Below are 16816 nucleotides of genomic sequence, written 5' to 3' on the forward strand. Positions count from 1 at the left end.
AAAATTATATAGCTCTGTTCATTCTGAAGGCCCCCAAAGCACAGCACAAACTTAAATATGCAAATCATAAGCAGAGATCGTTGCATAGTAGTCACTATTAAAATCTTTAGAGTTGCCATTTGCAAGGAATTAATGGTCCCGTGGCAGCCATGGTAATACCACAATAATGCTTATTAGGGCAAATCTGAAATGGGAAAGATTCATGCTACTATATTCAGCACTGAAGGTATAGATGCCCCTTGAGTAAACGAGGGCAATGCATAATAGTGTCGTTAGATGGGGGGGTGAGGGAAGGGGGTGGGAAGGGGAACAACCCAGGACACAGCTTCTTTCCTCTAGAGTACTGAGTCAGTGTTGACTGATGAGCCAGTGGACCTGCTGAATTGCTTGCACCATTTCCTGAAGCTGTCTGAGAAGTGTACCATAGCTGTTGTGAACCTAAGAAACATTCCCTGTATCCTCATTCAGACTCCCAGCATACATTGCTGCCTTGTCAGGATCTCCAGGCTTGTTTTCCTTGCAGTGCAAGATCATATGTTCCCCCTGACCCAACTCCAGCCCATACACAGACATTTCTAACTTAAGTAATGCTCTGAATCCAAGGTAGTGAACTCGGTTGGATGCATGGAGTGCACTGAAATCTGAATGCCACCAGTGCTCAAGTAATATGGCAGGGGCTCAGCTATTCCATGACACTGACACAAATATTCTCTGCAGCTAATTCACTCTGAATACAGACAGATTTCAGTGAGTTAAAAAGGGGAGGTGTACACTCCTGTCCTCGAACTGATCTAGTGTCGGGACCCGAGAAGCAGCCCAGCTGGGCTGCCTCTCGCCCCCAGTGCAATGTAGTGCAGGACTCCGGGAAAACAGCCCAGCTGGGCTGCCTTCCGCCCCTGGACTGATTTAGCACGGGGGGGATGGGAAAGCAGTCCAGCTGGGCTGCCTTCTGCCCTGGTGCGATTTAGCACCAGGGATGGGAAGTCAGCCCAGCTGGTCTGACTTCCCACCCCCAGTGAAACTCGAAACAGCATCAAAACAGCCTTTCTGTTTCAACGGAATGGAATAGAACAGAACGGACCAGCTGTTTTCCTTGAAATTAAATTCAAGATGAAACACTGTTCCCTCGAACAGTTGAAACTCAAGGCAAAACGGAATGGTGCCATTTCGCACATTCCTAGTATTTACAAGTACTATCCTGCTGCAGAGTATTTTACTCTGGAACAACACATGTGTAGATGCTGCCCTGGCTGACTGGGGCATAAAAGTGCTTCAGTTCATGGGTTGCCTGCTGGCTAGGCCTGTACTGAAGTACCCTCGTGCCCCAACCAGCCCCTCGAAAGGATGTTGAGCAGGGGAGAAGACCTGGTCTGACAGGTTTACCCCCAGGATCCCCTGCCAACTGGGGCTGCTCTGACCCAGCTCAGTGTGCTGTGGTCCTGGGTGCATATGCAAATGGTGTGCCTGGAGCAATAAACTTCGGAGTGATAAGCTCCAGGGCTAACTGCTTCGCATTAATATGCTCATGTAGATGCACCCTGTGGTAACTGTGTCTGATCTTAGACTATGATAAGTGAACAGTAAAACATGGTAACTGAGTCCTGAAGAAAATAAGTTGTACTTACCAGTGGCGACATGTAGGGGGTGCACAGGGGTACACGCACACCCCCTGAGAGCACTGATGCACCCCCTGACAGGCCGTGCTTGCTGCTTTTGGCAATGGAAAGGGGTGGGGGGGCAGGTGGGAGTGCCAGTGCCCCCACTCTGCGAGTGCCGGCTGGGGTGCTCCTGGAAGTGGCCGCAGTGCTCCCATTGACGAGACTGGCCAGTCAGCGAGATTGGCCCCGGGGGACCCCCAACCCCCCCGGTCACTGACTGGTTGCTGGGGGAGCATGTGCTCCCTCTAAGGTGGTACTAGTCACCCATGGTACTTACTGCACGGTACTTACTGTTAGTAAGTTTAAGTCCTTGTACTTTGTTAGTTTGTCCATACAGTCTGCATAGCTGAGTGTGACTTGGCAGTGTGACTGCTAGACTTATTCATGAGGAGTCAGCTTATGTGCAGATAGCTCATGCTAACACTCCAGGGAGAACAAGCTCTAGGTGCATTATTTGAAAGATCCCAAACTCACCCCTTGTTCCTTAGGAAGACTTTCATGGGCCCTAACTTTGTTATGAAAAAGGCATATAGCTTGCCTCAGCATAAGTAATGCAGTGAGCTGTCCTAAGGAAAAAGCACAGTGAAGTGCTTTACAGGAAGGTAAATTAGGTGATCTAAGCACTTTTTCCCAACTTGGGGTTGCCTTCTCCTCATTTACCTCATGATAAAACTAAGGTCTCTCGTCTTCCTGGCGGTTTTACCTCATGCACGTTGATTACCCAGAGTTAAAAAAGGAAAAAAAAGAAAAGAAAAAAAAAACCTACATTTTGAGCAGTGAAGATGAAGTACAGATTGAAAATAGGTAATGGCTTCTGACTGGCAAGTTTCATGAGGACAAGATACAGAAAAAAAAGCCAAAGAAAAAGAACCTCTCTAACTGTTCAGGCATAGCCATCTATCTCAGTGGCCTGTGAACAAAACCAGAGAACGTAATTTATTGGTATACATGCTGCCTGATAGCAGACTCAGATATGGCCAAGATGGTCTTGACTTAAGTATGACAAGTAGGGGAGATGACGGATAGATGTATACATTCCCTGGCTTCAGATAATACTAATTGTTTTGAAAAAATAAGGCAGCACTGTCTGAGATTAACTCTCCTTCCACATCCAGAGTTGGCAGCACCTTAACATTCAGTTTTTTAAGTCGGTTGGGGAGGGAGGGGGTCTAAAATATTTCAGTGGACCCCAAATACGCCTTTAGTTGATGCCCTCACTAAACATTGCTGCCAGTTTCTAGCCCTGGCTGATCTTTGCATCCACTTTGTCTGTTCCTGCTGTCACATGGTTGGGCAGATCAGGAGGAAGTCCCATACCCATGCTGAACTTCATCTTTTGCAAATTCCCAAGGGCTCTGTTGTCCTCTTGGTTATACAGCACAACTCCTCTGCTCATTCAGACTCCATGCTTCATGTCCACATTCCCTGTTGTCTGAGCAACACTTTTTGGCTCCTTCTCAGCAAGTACCCCGCTCCAGGTCTTGCCAATTACTGGATCTGATCGCAAAATGGGGTGAATTTTCTTGACACAATATTGTGTCTGTGCATGTGGGGGTTTTTTTAATTATCCCATTTTTTCTTTCTGGTTACTTTTTTCTTTAAAGAATGTTGGATTTTGAATTTCCACACTGTCCATGTTATTACAGGGTAGGTCACATTAGATTTATATACTGCACTGAACTAGAATCTTATATTGGCAAAGTTGGTCTAGATCCTCCAGTATAAAACTAGCCTCTTAGTTCATTCTTATATCTTTTACTCCTACTCCAAACACATCCCGCCAACTCTCCCTTTGCCCTCCCACCTCATCTACCACTGTCTGACAACTTCAGCATCACCCCTTCCACCCTTCTTCTAAAGATATAGCAAAATAGCTGTTTATCCCAGTCTGCCTCTTTCCCCAGCATTACCACTTCACATAAATATCACAGGGTCATTTCAGCAGTTATACAGTCCTCTCCAGTGCATCCCAACAAGCAGGGAAGCAAATACATTCAATGTAGTGGGAAGTATGCAATGTGTTACCTTATTTGTAACCCCAGTCTCAGGACATGCCTGACAGGTGCTTAAAGGTACAAGCTGTGGGCTTGTTTTGGGAACTTCTGTTATACCTTATAGTTTGTATATTGCATTGAACTAGAATCTCATATTGGTAACATTGATGTAGATACTCAGCTGTGGAAAATCTGTGTAATTCCATTGACTTCACTAAACATGTGCTGATTAATACCAGCTGGGTGACTGATCCTTGGTATTTAGAGAAGTCCCCCACCCCTACCCTCTACCCTTTTTTAATTTGATTTATCTCTGCTTTTTATTGGACCATATTTTAAAAGCCTCATGTAAATTACCATCTAAAATCTTCTTCACCTACATGGGAAGTTGCGTAGTAGAAGCTGGACTGAGAACCTGGGCCTGATTCACCACTTGTAATCACCATTTGTTAATGTACATTGTGGCCTGGATTTACCTTAGTTAAGAATCTGGCCTGCAGCGTGTGTGTGTATATCCATATGCATATATACAGTGTTGATTTTAAGTTAGGAAATAGCGGGGATATTGTCTTACTAAGTATCATTTTGTTTTCTTTTTCTCCTGTCTTACAGCACCGTCTCCAATCAGTAGTGTGAAAAAAAGCAAGATTACTAAAAATAGCATCTCCCTTTCCTGGCAGGAGCCAGATCGACCCAACGGCATCATCCTGGAGTATGAAATCAAATATTTTGAAAAGGTGTGACTGACTGATTGCAAAGCATCCTAAGTATCTTTTCTTTGCTGTCCTTTTTCTTTAAGTTATAATTATCTTAGTCACGGAAGGGAATGAAGAATTTTGTGCATAAATCAATGTCAGATTGATTCTGCAGTAAATGATTAGGAGGACCTGAAATGTGTGTGTTGTTTTCCATTAGTGTGCCACTTCTGTTGAACAAATACATTAAAACTGCATGTCAGCTTCATCTCCAGTCTTATCACATTAAAATAAAGTATACTCATTTGTTAAGAATAAAAGGGTTTATGAGACCACCATCAATCTTTTCTCCCAGAACATTAGGCAATCCCTGGTCTTTTGTCTTTATACTTCTGGTTTGGTTTTCAGGATTGACTGGCACTAACTCCAGAGTTCATCAAAATGTCTGTTAGGGCAGATTGGTATTCTTACTGTTTCTTTGCCATAGGTGCCTGCTGTTTGTGTTCCTAAAGTGCTTAGGAGGTGTAGTCTTGGACTAGGATCCCATTATGCTAGGTATTGTCCCTACATAGAACAAAAAAAAAAGGCTCCTGCCCCAAAGAGTGGACAGTGTTGGGTGGGGATGTCCTGCAGTCTTCACTTCGGGGGTTTTTCCAACCAGGTTCTTGCTGAAGTCCATGAACAGTTTGTCTGTGTAAAGACAAAGGGCTGAACTTGGGCAAGTCATTTCCTGTCTCTGGACTTCTGTCTATCCTCCAGCTCTGCCTGACATAGTCAGAATATTGGCTCCCTGAAGCACAGGCAATGTCTTCTGTACAATGTTTGTACAGTATCTAGCAGAATGGTAGCCACTTCTCAGCTGAGGTATTTCTGAGAATTTTAATACTTGAAACAGAGGGCACCATTAGGCAGTGGGGCAGAGCAGCACTGCAGTGCCCCCAGGGGTTCACTGGGAAGCAGTTGGCCTCAGCATGGCAGAATGCCTCACAGGACAGTAGGGGCAGGCACCCTATTGCTCTCCTTTCTGTGAAGTACATCTTACTGTCCCATGCAAGCCAGCTAGCTCAGCTTCCACTGCAAGAAAGGGAGTGACACAAAGCCCTGACTCTGCTGCCAGCTTAGGATAGGATCTTGGGCAATCTACGCCACTACTCTGTGCCTCCGTCTCCCCATCTGTACAATGGGTTTTACGATACTGATCCTTGTAGAGTATTTTGAGTTCTACTGATGAAACATGCTGTGATTTCTTACTAGAGAAACTCCCTCTGGGACCTGTTCCTAAATAGCCAGTAGCCTGATGTCCAGAGTGCTTTCCTGGGTTGTGGGAGAATGAAATCTGAGAGGAGCCAAGGCACTTTTTTTGCCAACAAACGTTTTGTCAAAACCAGGAACAGTTTCTGTTTGGATGAACTGACAGGCTACCAAGCACTGTTGCTCTATTTACAGGTTAAGAAATTAGAATATAATGAATCATCAGCCACTGAAGAACTAGCCATTCTGAGACTGAGCTGCTGCTGTTTTTTATATTTGTCAGAGTATCCCAAAAGAAAAGCACATTGTGTTTTCCTTTGGTAATCACAAGCACACTTTTTAGTTTATACACATTTCATTAGATGAATGCAAAAGCAATGTAGAGAGTGCAGTAAAACCTAGAAGGTCTCACTAATGATCTTACAGGTTGTGGACCTGTTCTCCAGCCATTGTCCACAGAATCAATGTTATGTTGGGACATAGTTGGTATAGTCAGGGGGTACAATAATGAGCAGGGTGATGGTGAGGAGAGATTTCCTCAGGGATCTGCCTAGAGCCTTCAGTAGCAATTAGTCAAGTAATGGTGAAATATGCCAGGGTTTCTAAACTGAATTGTGAATGGCCTTCCTGGTATTGTTGCCTGCTGCATTTAACAGTTCCTTTAATGGAGCTAAAAGTGAATGGATATTTTTACTGCATTTTTCTGTCTTTGTAGTAACATAACCCAAAGGCACACAATGGATAGCCTCCAGTGCGAGAGCAATGCTCATGAATGTATATTACAGGTTCCCCTTGTCCCCGTTTGCAGAGGATAAATTGGTCATAGCCCCAGCGTGGCTCTATAGCCCAAGCTATGCTTTATAGGTTCAGTATGGGTATGTTGGCCATGGTAATAGCCATGATACACAGGAAAAGTAGAGAGAAGCATACTCGTGCTCTAGTCCTGCACTTAATGCCATGTGGACGTGGGTGTTTGCTCACAAGACCTTCACTTCAGGTGCAGTGAATGAAAGTAAGGGCCTTGTTACCCATTTCACTTTGAGCTGCTCAAATGTTGATCAGGGTTAGTGCTACCTGTAGTTTGGAGCAGATATGCCTTAAAACTAGAAACGTTCTTCGCTGTACCCAGCTGTATAGCTGTGACTTGTCACTAGAAAGGTGGCAAGCAGGGGCCTAACTAAGGAGCTACAGCTGCAAGTTACTACTTCAGGGCTGGTGAGCCAGGACTGGCTTTTCTTCCTGCTCTAGGTGGAGGTGTGTAAGAGATTGGGGGGGGGAGGGGAGCAGGAAGATGAGTTAATGGGATGGGGGAGGGTAATGAAATGGGAGGTAGAAAGGACATGGGGTAAGGGAAGACTGGTGAAATGAAGGAATTCAGCTACTGAAGGATAAAATAAAAATAAAATAAAATAAAGAAGTAAATTAAAGAAAGTCTCATGTTTTAATACATGCGGATTTGGTATTAGGGTATGTGTGTGTGGGGGGGGGGGTGGTGCTGGTCATGCTTCCTGGGGTGGCTGGGAGATGGGAGAGGTGAGGGAAGGTGCTTTTGGGAATGCTGCCACAACCCTGGGGGGAGGTCACACCTCTGGGGGAGGGAGGGGGAGTTGGCTTGGTACCAGCACTGCCCCGTGGGTAGTAAAGTGCAGAGATTGGAAAGTTTATCCACAGAACAGGAGGGCGGGGGAGAAGAGACTGCATCCTGGGAGGCCGCACATTAATGGAGCATGCGCTGGGTAACATGGAGCAGAGAGAAATCTGCCCTGGAGAGGCATAACTTTAAACTGCCTAAAGTGTGCTTAAAACTAGTTTAGGTGTTATTGTATGGACAATCCAGGGGTTAAGAGCTCCAGGAGCTGCCTAAAATTAATGTGTAACAAGGTCCTTACACTGGCAGAAAGAAAAGATCTTTTATCAACTGACTTTGTTTTGCAGGGTAGACAAGTATTTGCCTGGGATGGTTTAGACAAGGATTATCCTGCTCTGGATTACCTTCTGAGGGCCCTTCTGACCCTATCTTGCTGTGCTTCTATGATTGATTGATTTTTCCTTGATTTAGACATTGTTCCAGAAAAATTGTGCTCTGAAGAATTTTACTTTTTCATCCCTAAATTCATTATTAGGTGTAGTCTTTGAGACTTGCATACAAAGCTTCAAGTGCCCTCTATTACCATTTTTGGAAGTATCAGTTGAAATGTTTCTGTTAGAAAATGACAGTGTTGTGATGAGACATGAAGTAAGGCAATAGAATCTGCCTTCGCTTGAAATATGCCATACTTCTGGTACATTGCTTATGCGTACATCACTGTGAATTTCAGCACAGATTGTATTCTATTTACTAGATGTCTAATTGGACTTAAGCATTAAATCTGATTTTATTCCACCATATTCAAGTCCTGAAAATTTATTAAAACATCAACTTTTGTAACGTACTGGGCACATCTACATGTGCCCCTGACTGCACATTTGGTACTGTAGTCATTTAGTACTTGCTTTAGCAAGTAAATGACTGCAGTACCTGCCAGTACTGCGCAGTCCTGGTGGCACAGCAATGAGCTATAGCAACATAGATTGTCACTACAGTGTAGCAGCAGTATCATGGTTTGTGCCCACCAGATGTAGCAGCAGTATCGTGGTTTGTGCCCACTGAGACTGTTTCACCATAGCGATGAGCTACGTAGCGTCTTGTGTAGATGCGCTCGCTGTCATCTGATTGTTAAGACTGCATCATAAGAAAGTAGAGAGGAAGAGGAGGCCCCACCTATCTTTCTATGAACCATTTTTCAGGGACTCAAGCAGGGTGCAACAGAATCACACTGAAGGATGAAAGTGTATTTCCACATCTAATAAGTGGAAGAGAAACATGGACCAAAGTCTTTTGTCTTTGAGAGTACCGGAGCTGATTATCTTGGATGTTTTAGCCTTTGAAGACCTTATTATTAACAAAGAGCAAGTAATGAACAATGGGAAAATGCATCTGATTATTTCTTCCTTCTATTTGGTTTGCAGATTCTTTAAATGGCTCACATTTTGAAATTTATTTGTGGTTCAAAATTATTCTCAAGTGTCTTAAGCAAATAGTTTTTCATCTGGAAATCATTCATGAACAGCTCATTGCGCCCATTCACAATTTGCAGGATCTTGGTTTAGTTGCTTCAGGCAAATATTGAAGCTTAGTATTTGTAATAATAAAGCTCAAGCACCCACATGTTCACAGAAAGCCAACATAAATGGGTCATGAGCATTATAAGGATTCAAAAGGGAGTCAGAATTTGAACTAATATCCATATATATTTTTTTTCTTTTTTACTTTACATTCAGCTGTAATTCTTATATCATCTCTGTACTTCTTGTTTGTCATTAATTGAATTTGCATTATCTTGCCATGCAGCCCTTTAGATTAAAAAAAAAATTACCATGGTATAAAAATAACCCATATGCAGTGGTTTGGAAAATCAAGGTTTGTTGAATTGCATTTTTTAAGAGAAATCATTACACAGAACAGTTTTTTGGTTTTAGGTTTTTTTTCAAATTTCTACAAGTCAACTTTATTAGTGATGCAGGCAGATTCTCCATGCTTTAATTAGAAAATGGGCTGTCTTGTATTTAAAGTGTTCTGGTCATCACTCCAGAACCTGATCCAAAATATTTTCAAGTCAATAGAAAGAGTAATTGATTTCAGAAGACTTTGGCTAAAAAATCTCCATAGTATTCCTGCCTTAGCTATAATTTTACAATAAATACTATCTAAAGGCCCCAAAGGAAAATAATTAGTTTGTAATAGTATCCTTAACTGATGTGCTCCATTTTAGATTATTTAGTGCAGTAATACTCCTAGCACCAATTACCCAACATTTAAGTCAGAATTTAAGTCAGAGCATCAACTGTTCATTTATACAAAAAAGTGATTTATTTATAGAATTATTCCACCAAATCTCTTTAAAGGTTATTATTACAAAGGAATGAAATGAAATTAGTTTTTCTCTTTTAGTATTTTTAGTAACAAAATTAGAATTTTTTAGTTTTTCTAGTTAGTATTCCTAGCCAAGCATACAATTTAGCCAGTAGCCAGATTCCCTCTAAGGCCAGTGTAATGTCATGCTGTATAATATATAGTATACTCACTTTAAGGTCCATTTACACTACCAGAAGAATGTAAAAGTAGCCTTGGTGTAAATAGAATCAAAGCCAGTAAGAAGAATTAAGTTTCTACCTCCTTATACCTCTGGCTTGATTCACATTTATAGGGAAAAGTCTTTCTCTCCCTCTGGAAGCATAACAATGCTTTATTTAATGTTATGTGCAATCCAGAGCTATGTAATGTAGCTTTAATGTGAGAGATGGGCTTTTTGTATTTTTTTTTTTTATACCAGTGGCTTTAAAGTCAATGCAAAATGGTTTGAAAGGGCCATTCTTCTGATCCAATACTGTATTGCACCTGCTTCATCCTACAGTGAATGTCCACACAAGGTAAAATACAACAAAGAATCAGGTCCCGTGGCTTTGTAGCACATAGCATCTTCATCTTAAGGAATGGGTTATTGTTAATGCATATTCAGTCATTTTGGTATTTTCATTATGATTACTATGGCTGCTGTGTTAATAATCAATTTGTATTTTACTACATTTGTCATTTACATGTTTTAACTTCAACTTTTTTGGGGGAAAAAGGACCAAGAGACCAGCTACACCATTATCAAATCAAAAGAGACAACAGTCACGGCAGATGGCTTGAAGCCAGGTTCAGCATATATCTTCCAAATCCGAGCGCGTACGGCAGCAGGGTATGGTGGCTTCAGTCGAAGATTTGAGATTGAAACCATCCCAGTGTGTAAGTCATTTTAATTACTGTCAGCTCATGTCTCTGTAATGGTTGCCAGAAAAGAGTCAGTGGATCAATACCTTTGCAGAGAACTCTGTCAGTCTTGCTCTCATCCTCTCTTTCTCTCTCTCTCAGGCCTGATCCCTTTAGCTAAGAAACATCAGTCATGTCATTACCTTGACTTGGACAGGTTAACACATCTGTCCCTATTTCCTCATCTCATTTAGCAGAACAGGAGATGAACCATCAGGAGATCTTTAAACTTAAGAAATTTGTGAAGCTTGCTGCTTAGAGTTTCTTTTTGCTACTCACTTCCATTGAAGTGTTCCCACTTACTCATGAAGGTGTTATTTACTTTTTTTAACTACATACTTTTACTTCTAACCAGGAATCTATTGTACAATTCTTAAAGCAGGGGCAGGCAATTATTTCAGGCAGAGGGCTGCTTACCTAGTTTTGGCAAGCTGTCGAGGGCCGCATGGGTAGCCCCACCCCTTGACAGGTGCCCCGTCCCCTGATCACCATCTTGGGACCAATGTCTCAGGGCCAGCACTGGTGGGGCCCAGACAGGGGCACAGGCTGGCAGGGGTCTGTGGAACCGGGCTGGGCTGCACCAGCAGGGAGAGGGGGGAGCTGGCTTGGGTCCATAGAGCCCCTGCTGGCCAGGACCCTGTACTCCTGCCGCCCTGCTCTGGGCCCCACTGGTGTAGGCCCTGTGCACCTGCTCACTTCCAATGCCCTCCTGCCCCATGGTACAGGCGCGGGGAAGCGTGCAGCCCCAGCCCCATGCTCCCCAACAGGGAACGAGCTGGTGCTGAGCATGGGGGAAAAGCAGCCCCTCCCCTGCCCTGTGGTTGGTGCTCGCTGCTGCACCCACGTGGAGCTGTCCTGAGCTGGCACAGCCAGCCCCACGCGAGCTGTTAGCGGCTGCAGCATGGGGCACTGGCCACAGGGCGGAGGCAGGGCCGCTTTTCCCTGTGCTCAGCACCAGCTTGTAACCCGCCCCCGCTGCCAGCATGGGCCTCGCGCTGGCTCCAGGCTTGCCCATCAGGGCTGTGCATGGTGGCAGCAGCTGCAGTGTCCCTGCTTGCCACGCTGGGTAGTGTTTGCCACTGCCACTTCTGGGCTGCCCAGTGCATGAGCTCTGGGCTGGCACCAGCAGCAAATACTATCCGGCACAGCAAGCAGGGGGGCCGCAGCTGCTGTCGCCATGCGCAACCCCAACGGGTGAGCCCAGAGCCAGTGCAGGGCCCAGGCTGGCAGCGGGGGTGGGTTACAAGCTGGTGCTGAGCACGGGGAAAAGTGGCCTCGCCCCCACCCTATGGCCAGCACCCCACATTGCAGCTGCTCACAGCCCTCATGGGGCTGCCTGGGCCTGCTGGGGGGCAGGGCCAGGTTAGCCCTGCTGTTGCAGGAGCCTGCCAGGCTTCCCCTGGGTCCTACTGCCACTGATTACTGTCTTTTTTTACATGAAACAAAGACAGATAAATATTAATTTTCTAAATTTTTTAGGGCCATGCAGGCCAGATAGAATGGCCTTGCAGGCCATATTTGGCCTGTGGGCCGTATTTTGCCCACCCCTGCCTTAAAGGCTTGTGTCTGAGGTGGAGAAAGAAAATAGTATATGTCTCAGTAGGTCATTAAACTGTTGTGTACCTTTTAACTTGGTCTATGGAGGATTCTCAAGTCTCTCTTTGATATCTTTTGCTGCAGTTGGATACAGTTTCCAATTAAATACCTCCCAACAACATTTGTGGTGACTCCTCCAAGAGGAGTATCTTTGCCATCCAAGAAATCACAGGAACATTAGAATCATTTTGTAGAAGACACTGTAGTTAGAGTTGCCAAATGGTTATCATTATCATCTGACTTTTCCTATGTTTTCAAACCTGCCACTTTCTGACCTGGAATGTAATGAACTTTCTTGTTGTTTGAGAGAGGGGAACTTGGAGGGAAAACATAACTTTTAACAGATTTTGTGTTTACTGAGCACATAAAAAGTGTGATTTATGACTACAAGGCTGTAGATAGGTGTAACACTAAACGGGTTAAAATGGAGCTGAACTGACTGAAAGGTACTTACTACTTGAAAATGCCTGTCTGCATAGCTCTTTTGTCTGTCCCCTCCTGTACTGGGATGGCGATCCTAAACCACTGTAACTTTGCATTTGAATGAAGAAGATTCAAAATAATTACAATGATGTAGCTTTCAAATAGAGTGGAACTGAGCAGAGGGATGGAAAAGTTGCAGCAGATCATATGCAAAAAGCTATATGCTTAGAGTGCTTAAAACCTATCTAAACCTATTAAATTGCTAGCTTGGATCTGTGCAGAGCATGGGTGAGTGAGTGGGGCCTCTGGTGCACCCAGGCTTGGTACAGAGGTGATAGAGGCATGTCTTTAAGGACCTGGTCCTCCAGACACTTTATGCACACACTTTAATCTTAATTTCAAGGGCACCCACTTATATGTTTAAGGTTAAGCAAGTATGTGAATATTTGCAGAATTGGTGGCTTGCAGTGGTGCAAGTCCAATGCATAGAATCTAGCCAGTTAGAAAGACACTTTGCAATGCTGTTATTCTGTCACCATTACAAACCTTTCATTCGCACATGCCCCCTAAACCATAGACCTAGAGCCATGCATCTTAGAGGGAAATCCCCTTTGCTGCCAAGCTTCATGGAATAGTAAAGAAACATACCGTGTAATCCTGTTAGCTTTCCCTTACTGCTGGTGAGAAAGGACATTTTTACACATGATCCGGGGGTGGGCCCTTTAATTAGAGTTGCTCCAAGAGCTGCTCTAATGCACCGACAGCATCTCATGTATCAGTGTCCCCACACTTCAAAACAGTGGTGGGGGCACTTTAACGAAAGCTTGCTGAATGAGCTTTACTTAAAGCAACCCCACCACCATTTTGAAGCACGGAGATGCTGAGACACGAGACATGGAGACTGGCTGGAGCACGCTAATTATCATGCTCCAGCAGACTCAATTAATTGAGTCTTCTCCAATGTGTTGTAATTACAATGCATTGGAGCAGCCTCCCTGCATGTGTACAGGTACCTGAAGAGGCCAATGTAGGCATGTTTTGACAGGGTAGGAAGATAAGAAAACCCAAAATGCCAGGCGGTTGACTATAGTCCAGATGTTCCATGATGAAATGCTAAATTCAATGTGATAGATTCCAAGGGCATGGATTCATGGATGGCTCAAACCTGTTACAGCTGCTGTATTAAGTTGTCTGAAGCATTGGTTTCCTCTGAACTCACATTTTCAGCCAACCGCAAGTGCTGAACATATATTTTTTAATGAAAGCTCAAATTCTGGAGCATCAGTCTGTGACAAGGGTTAATTCCACGGAGTTCCAATTTTATTTAAAGGCTCAGTTTTAATCTCTTTGAAGTGCTCAGATACCATGGTGAGGAAATCCTTTTACTCCTTATTTACCTATTTTTGCAGTAGTGTCATAGATAATTTTCCCTCTCATAAAATATGTACTCTGTGTACCTATTTCAATTTGTACTACTGACATATTTATTAATCTTTAATACTATTCGTATGCAGGAGAAAGTTCATGATGGAAATATTCTCTTCATTTTTTTGGTAAATAGTAAATCATGCTGTATGTTTTCCTTATAAATTTAAATTCATCAACATTTTGATTACTGTTTCCCTGGTTCATTTAAAATTTTTATCATCAGTTCTTTAAAAAAAATACAGTGTTGTCATTTCAATGAGCGGTACATTTTAAACCTTAATAGATTTTAAAGGAATCATTATGTATGTGCAGATGTGGCTGTGGAGTCAGTGGCTGAGCTAATGTAGTGCAAATAGTGTAGTAATGTAAACATTAATGCAATAAGAATTGTGTATTTAATGTATTTCTTATTGCATTAACCATTAATCATGTCTTATAAGCAGAAACAAAACCTGATTATACTGAAAATAATTCTGTATTATATTAGGCAAGGTCTGGTCGCGGTAGAAAAGTTTCTAATTTAGACTATTCCAGTAATAGTGTTTCAGAATATTAATAAGTAATATAGTAGCATTTATGTACTTTTAGTCCAATGCTACCCTAACCTAAAATCATGAGCCAGTAATAATAATAATTTTCCAAGACCTCTCATGTGAATCTTGGAAATACTCAGTGTAAACTGCAGAACAATGTTAGATTTTCTACAGGGGAATACATTATCCTATCTCAAGGCATTTTGCCACCACTAATAAATTTAGCTTTTCGAGTGGTCTGGTGGGACAGTGCTATTTCCATTTTATAGGTAGGGAAGTGGATATTGAGATTCAAGGCCTAAAATGAAACCAGTTGAAGCCAATGGAAGAACACAGAGGCATGTGCTTAAATACTTTGCAGAATGGCAGTGGCTTTTAAATGTTTTGCTCAAACACAGACTCACTGGCTTCACTACTCTTTGGAAAAAGCCTTGAATTTCCCATGGTCACATGGGAAGTCAAGCCAGAAATACAACTCATATCCATGACTCCTTTGATTTAAGCACAGTTTTACAGAACAGAAAGAAAACCCTGTCTGGAAACATGTACCAAGGATGTAGAAAGCCAGGTCCTGCTCTTGCTCATGCTTATGATCATGGAGAAAAGGGCACCAGCTATTCCTGTGTTCCACACAGTCTTACTATCTTTCAAATTTAATTTCCATCCATGACATCTAGAAGCAGCATGAGGAATGAGCAGCTTCCTACCTGCAGTGTGCATCACATGCCAAGAGTGCTTGACTTCCATAAGAAATGGCTGTGTCTGGAGCAACAGACAGAAACAGACAATATAGGGAACTTGCAGTGTGCTCCAGATTAACTGAACAGCAGAGATCCTTCTATTCAGAAAACGTTAGTCAGCTGTTTGGAATCCTGCCTTCTACCAACAGGGCTCCTTGTAATGTAGACCATATGACAGCTTCTCTGCTTCCCCTCCCAGCCCAACCTTTCATTATTACATATAGGTGTGTGTGTATGTGTGTGTACACACATACACACACACTCTTATATTAGAGATGGATAGATAGATAGATAGTAGGCCTGTGCAAAGCGGCTAGTATTCGCTTTGGATTCGGCCAATTCGGGGGACAGTATTCAATTCAGTGATTCAAATCACTGTCTTGAATCGATTTAGCCAAATCTGATTCAGAGGTTTGGCCGCCACCAAATCGGCCGAATCTCTGAATCAAACAGGCCCCAGCCCCAGCATCCTGGCTCTTAAAAAAACAAAGAAAAAAAGCCTTGCACTCAGTGGCACCTGCCAGGTGGGAGCAGGGAGGGAGGTGATCCCTGCTACACCGCACTGCCCTATGCTGCGTGGGGGAGCTCTGAGTACGGGGCTTTTAAAAAAAATGTTTTTATAAAGAACCGGGAACTGGGGCTGGGCTGGGTAGCCATTGATGGGTCTGGGAGAGCTGGCGGGGGATGGGGGTCCATAGATATAGACACAGGCAAACAAATCATGTTGTTTTATCAATATTTTTCACTTAAAAGTTTAGATAAAGGTATTTTTCAGTTCTACTTTCAAACTCACCTCTCACTCACCTGTTGATCTCCTCCCTACACACCAAGATTTCCAGTCCTCAACTACTTGTATCCCTTTTTTAGCATTGCCCCACTTCTTCATGATTGTCTTCCTGTCCCAGCTACTACTCTTCCTCCTGATGCTGTGCTCTTCTGGGATGTATGGAGATTTAATCTCCATCACCTACGTGAACTTTATGCAAGGTGAAGTGATTAAGGTTCTCTTAAAAATGTTTTTAAAAAAAAGTATATTACCCAGAAAGTAATAAAAATGAAAAGAAGAAAAAAAGAGCCAAAGGAACATCTATAAATGTGCAAAGCTAATAAAATCTCTCTGTGATAGAACAGATTTTGAACAGTTAACAATGAAATATTTAATGTATTGGCCCAATCATTATGAAATCATTTACTGTACTTTAGCTGGGCCATACTGTACATAATGAAGTACCAATCAGAGAATTATTGTATGAAGAGGTACTTGAAATCCATTGCAAATCAATGTTTAATGCATTACCTTTTTCACATTTAATATTGGGTCATATTCAGTTATTTTATAGCCTCCATAAACTTAATCCTGTGTTAAGGATCCCCTTCTGCTTCAGTCGTTTAGTTAAAGGCCTCCTTTACTGTGCAATCAATTTCTGCTGGTCCTTTGAGTGGTCACAGTTTCCTAAAGGGCTAATACAAGGAAAAACAGTTATATCCAACTGATGGCTGTAATGAAGTTCTTCAACAAATAGCTGTGAGCTTTATCATGCCCTTCCCAGAGCCATATAACAAAAGACGAACCACAAGCTGATGCCCCTCTTCCTAGCAATAGCAGAGTTCAACTACCTCTGTTGCATCAGTTTTTCATTTTC

At 42.9% G+C, this 16816-nt stretch overlaps 1 protein-coding gene across 16 annotated transcripts in view; it reads left to right on the top strand.

Annotated features, from left to right (window-relative positions):
* Nucleotides 1-16816, top strand: part of EPHA5 (EPH receptor A5) — a 365570-nt gene that overhangs the window by 240596 nt on the left and 108158 nt on the right. For all 16 annotated transcript variants that reach the window (XM_059722183.1, XM_059722189.1, XM_059722186.1 and 13 more), the window contains 2 exons: nucleotides 4265-4389; nucleotides 10270-10429. In XM_059722183.1, coding sequence (XP_059578166.1) covers nucleotides 4265-4389; nucleotides 10270-10429 — 285 coding nt within the window. The remainder of the gene's footprint in view (nucleotides 1-4264; nucleotides 4390-10269; nucleotides 10430-16816) is intronic.

This window comes from Alligator mississippiensis, chromosome 2, assembly GCF_030867095.1.
Source record: "Alligator mississippiensis isolate rAllMis1 chromosome 2, rAllMis1, whole genome shotgun sequence".
In the NCBI taxonomy this organism is placed as follows: domain Eukaryota; kingdom Metazoa; phylum Chordata; order Crocodylia; family Alligatoridae; genus Alligator; species Alligator mississippiensis.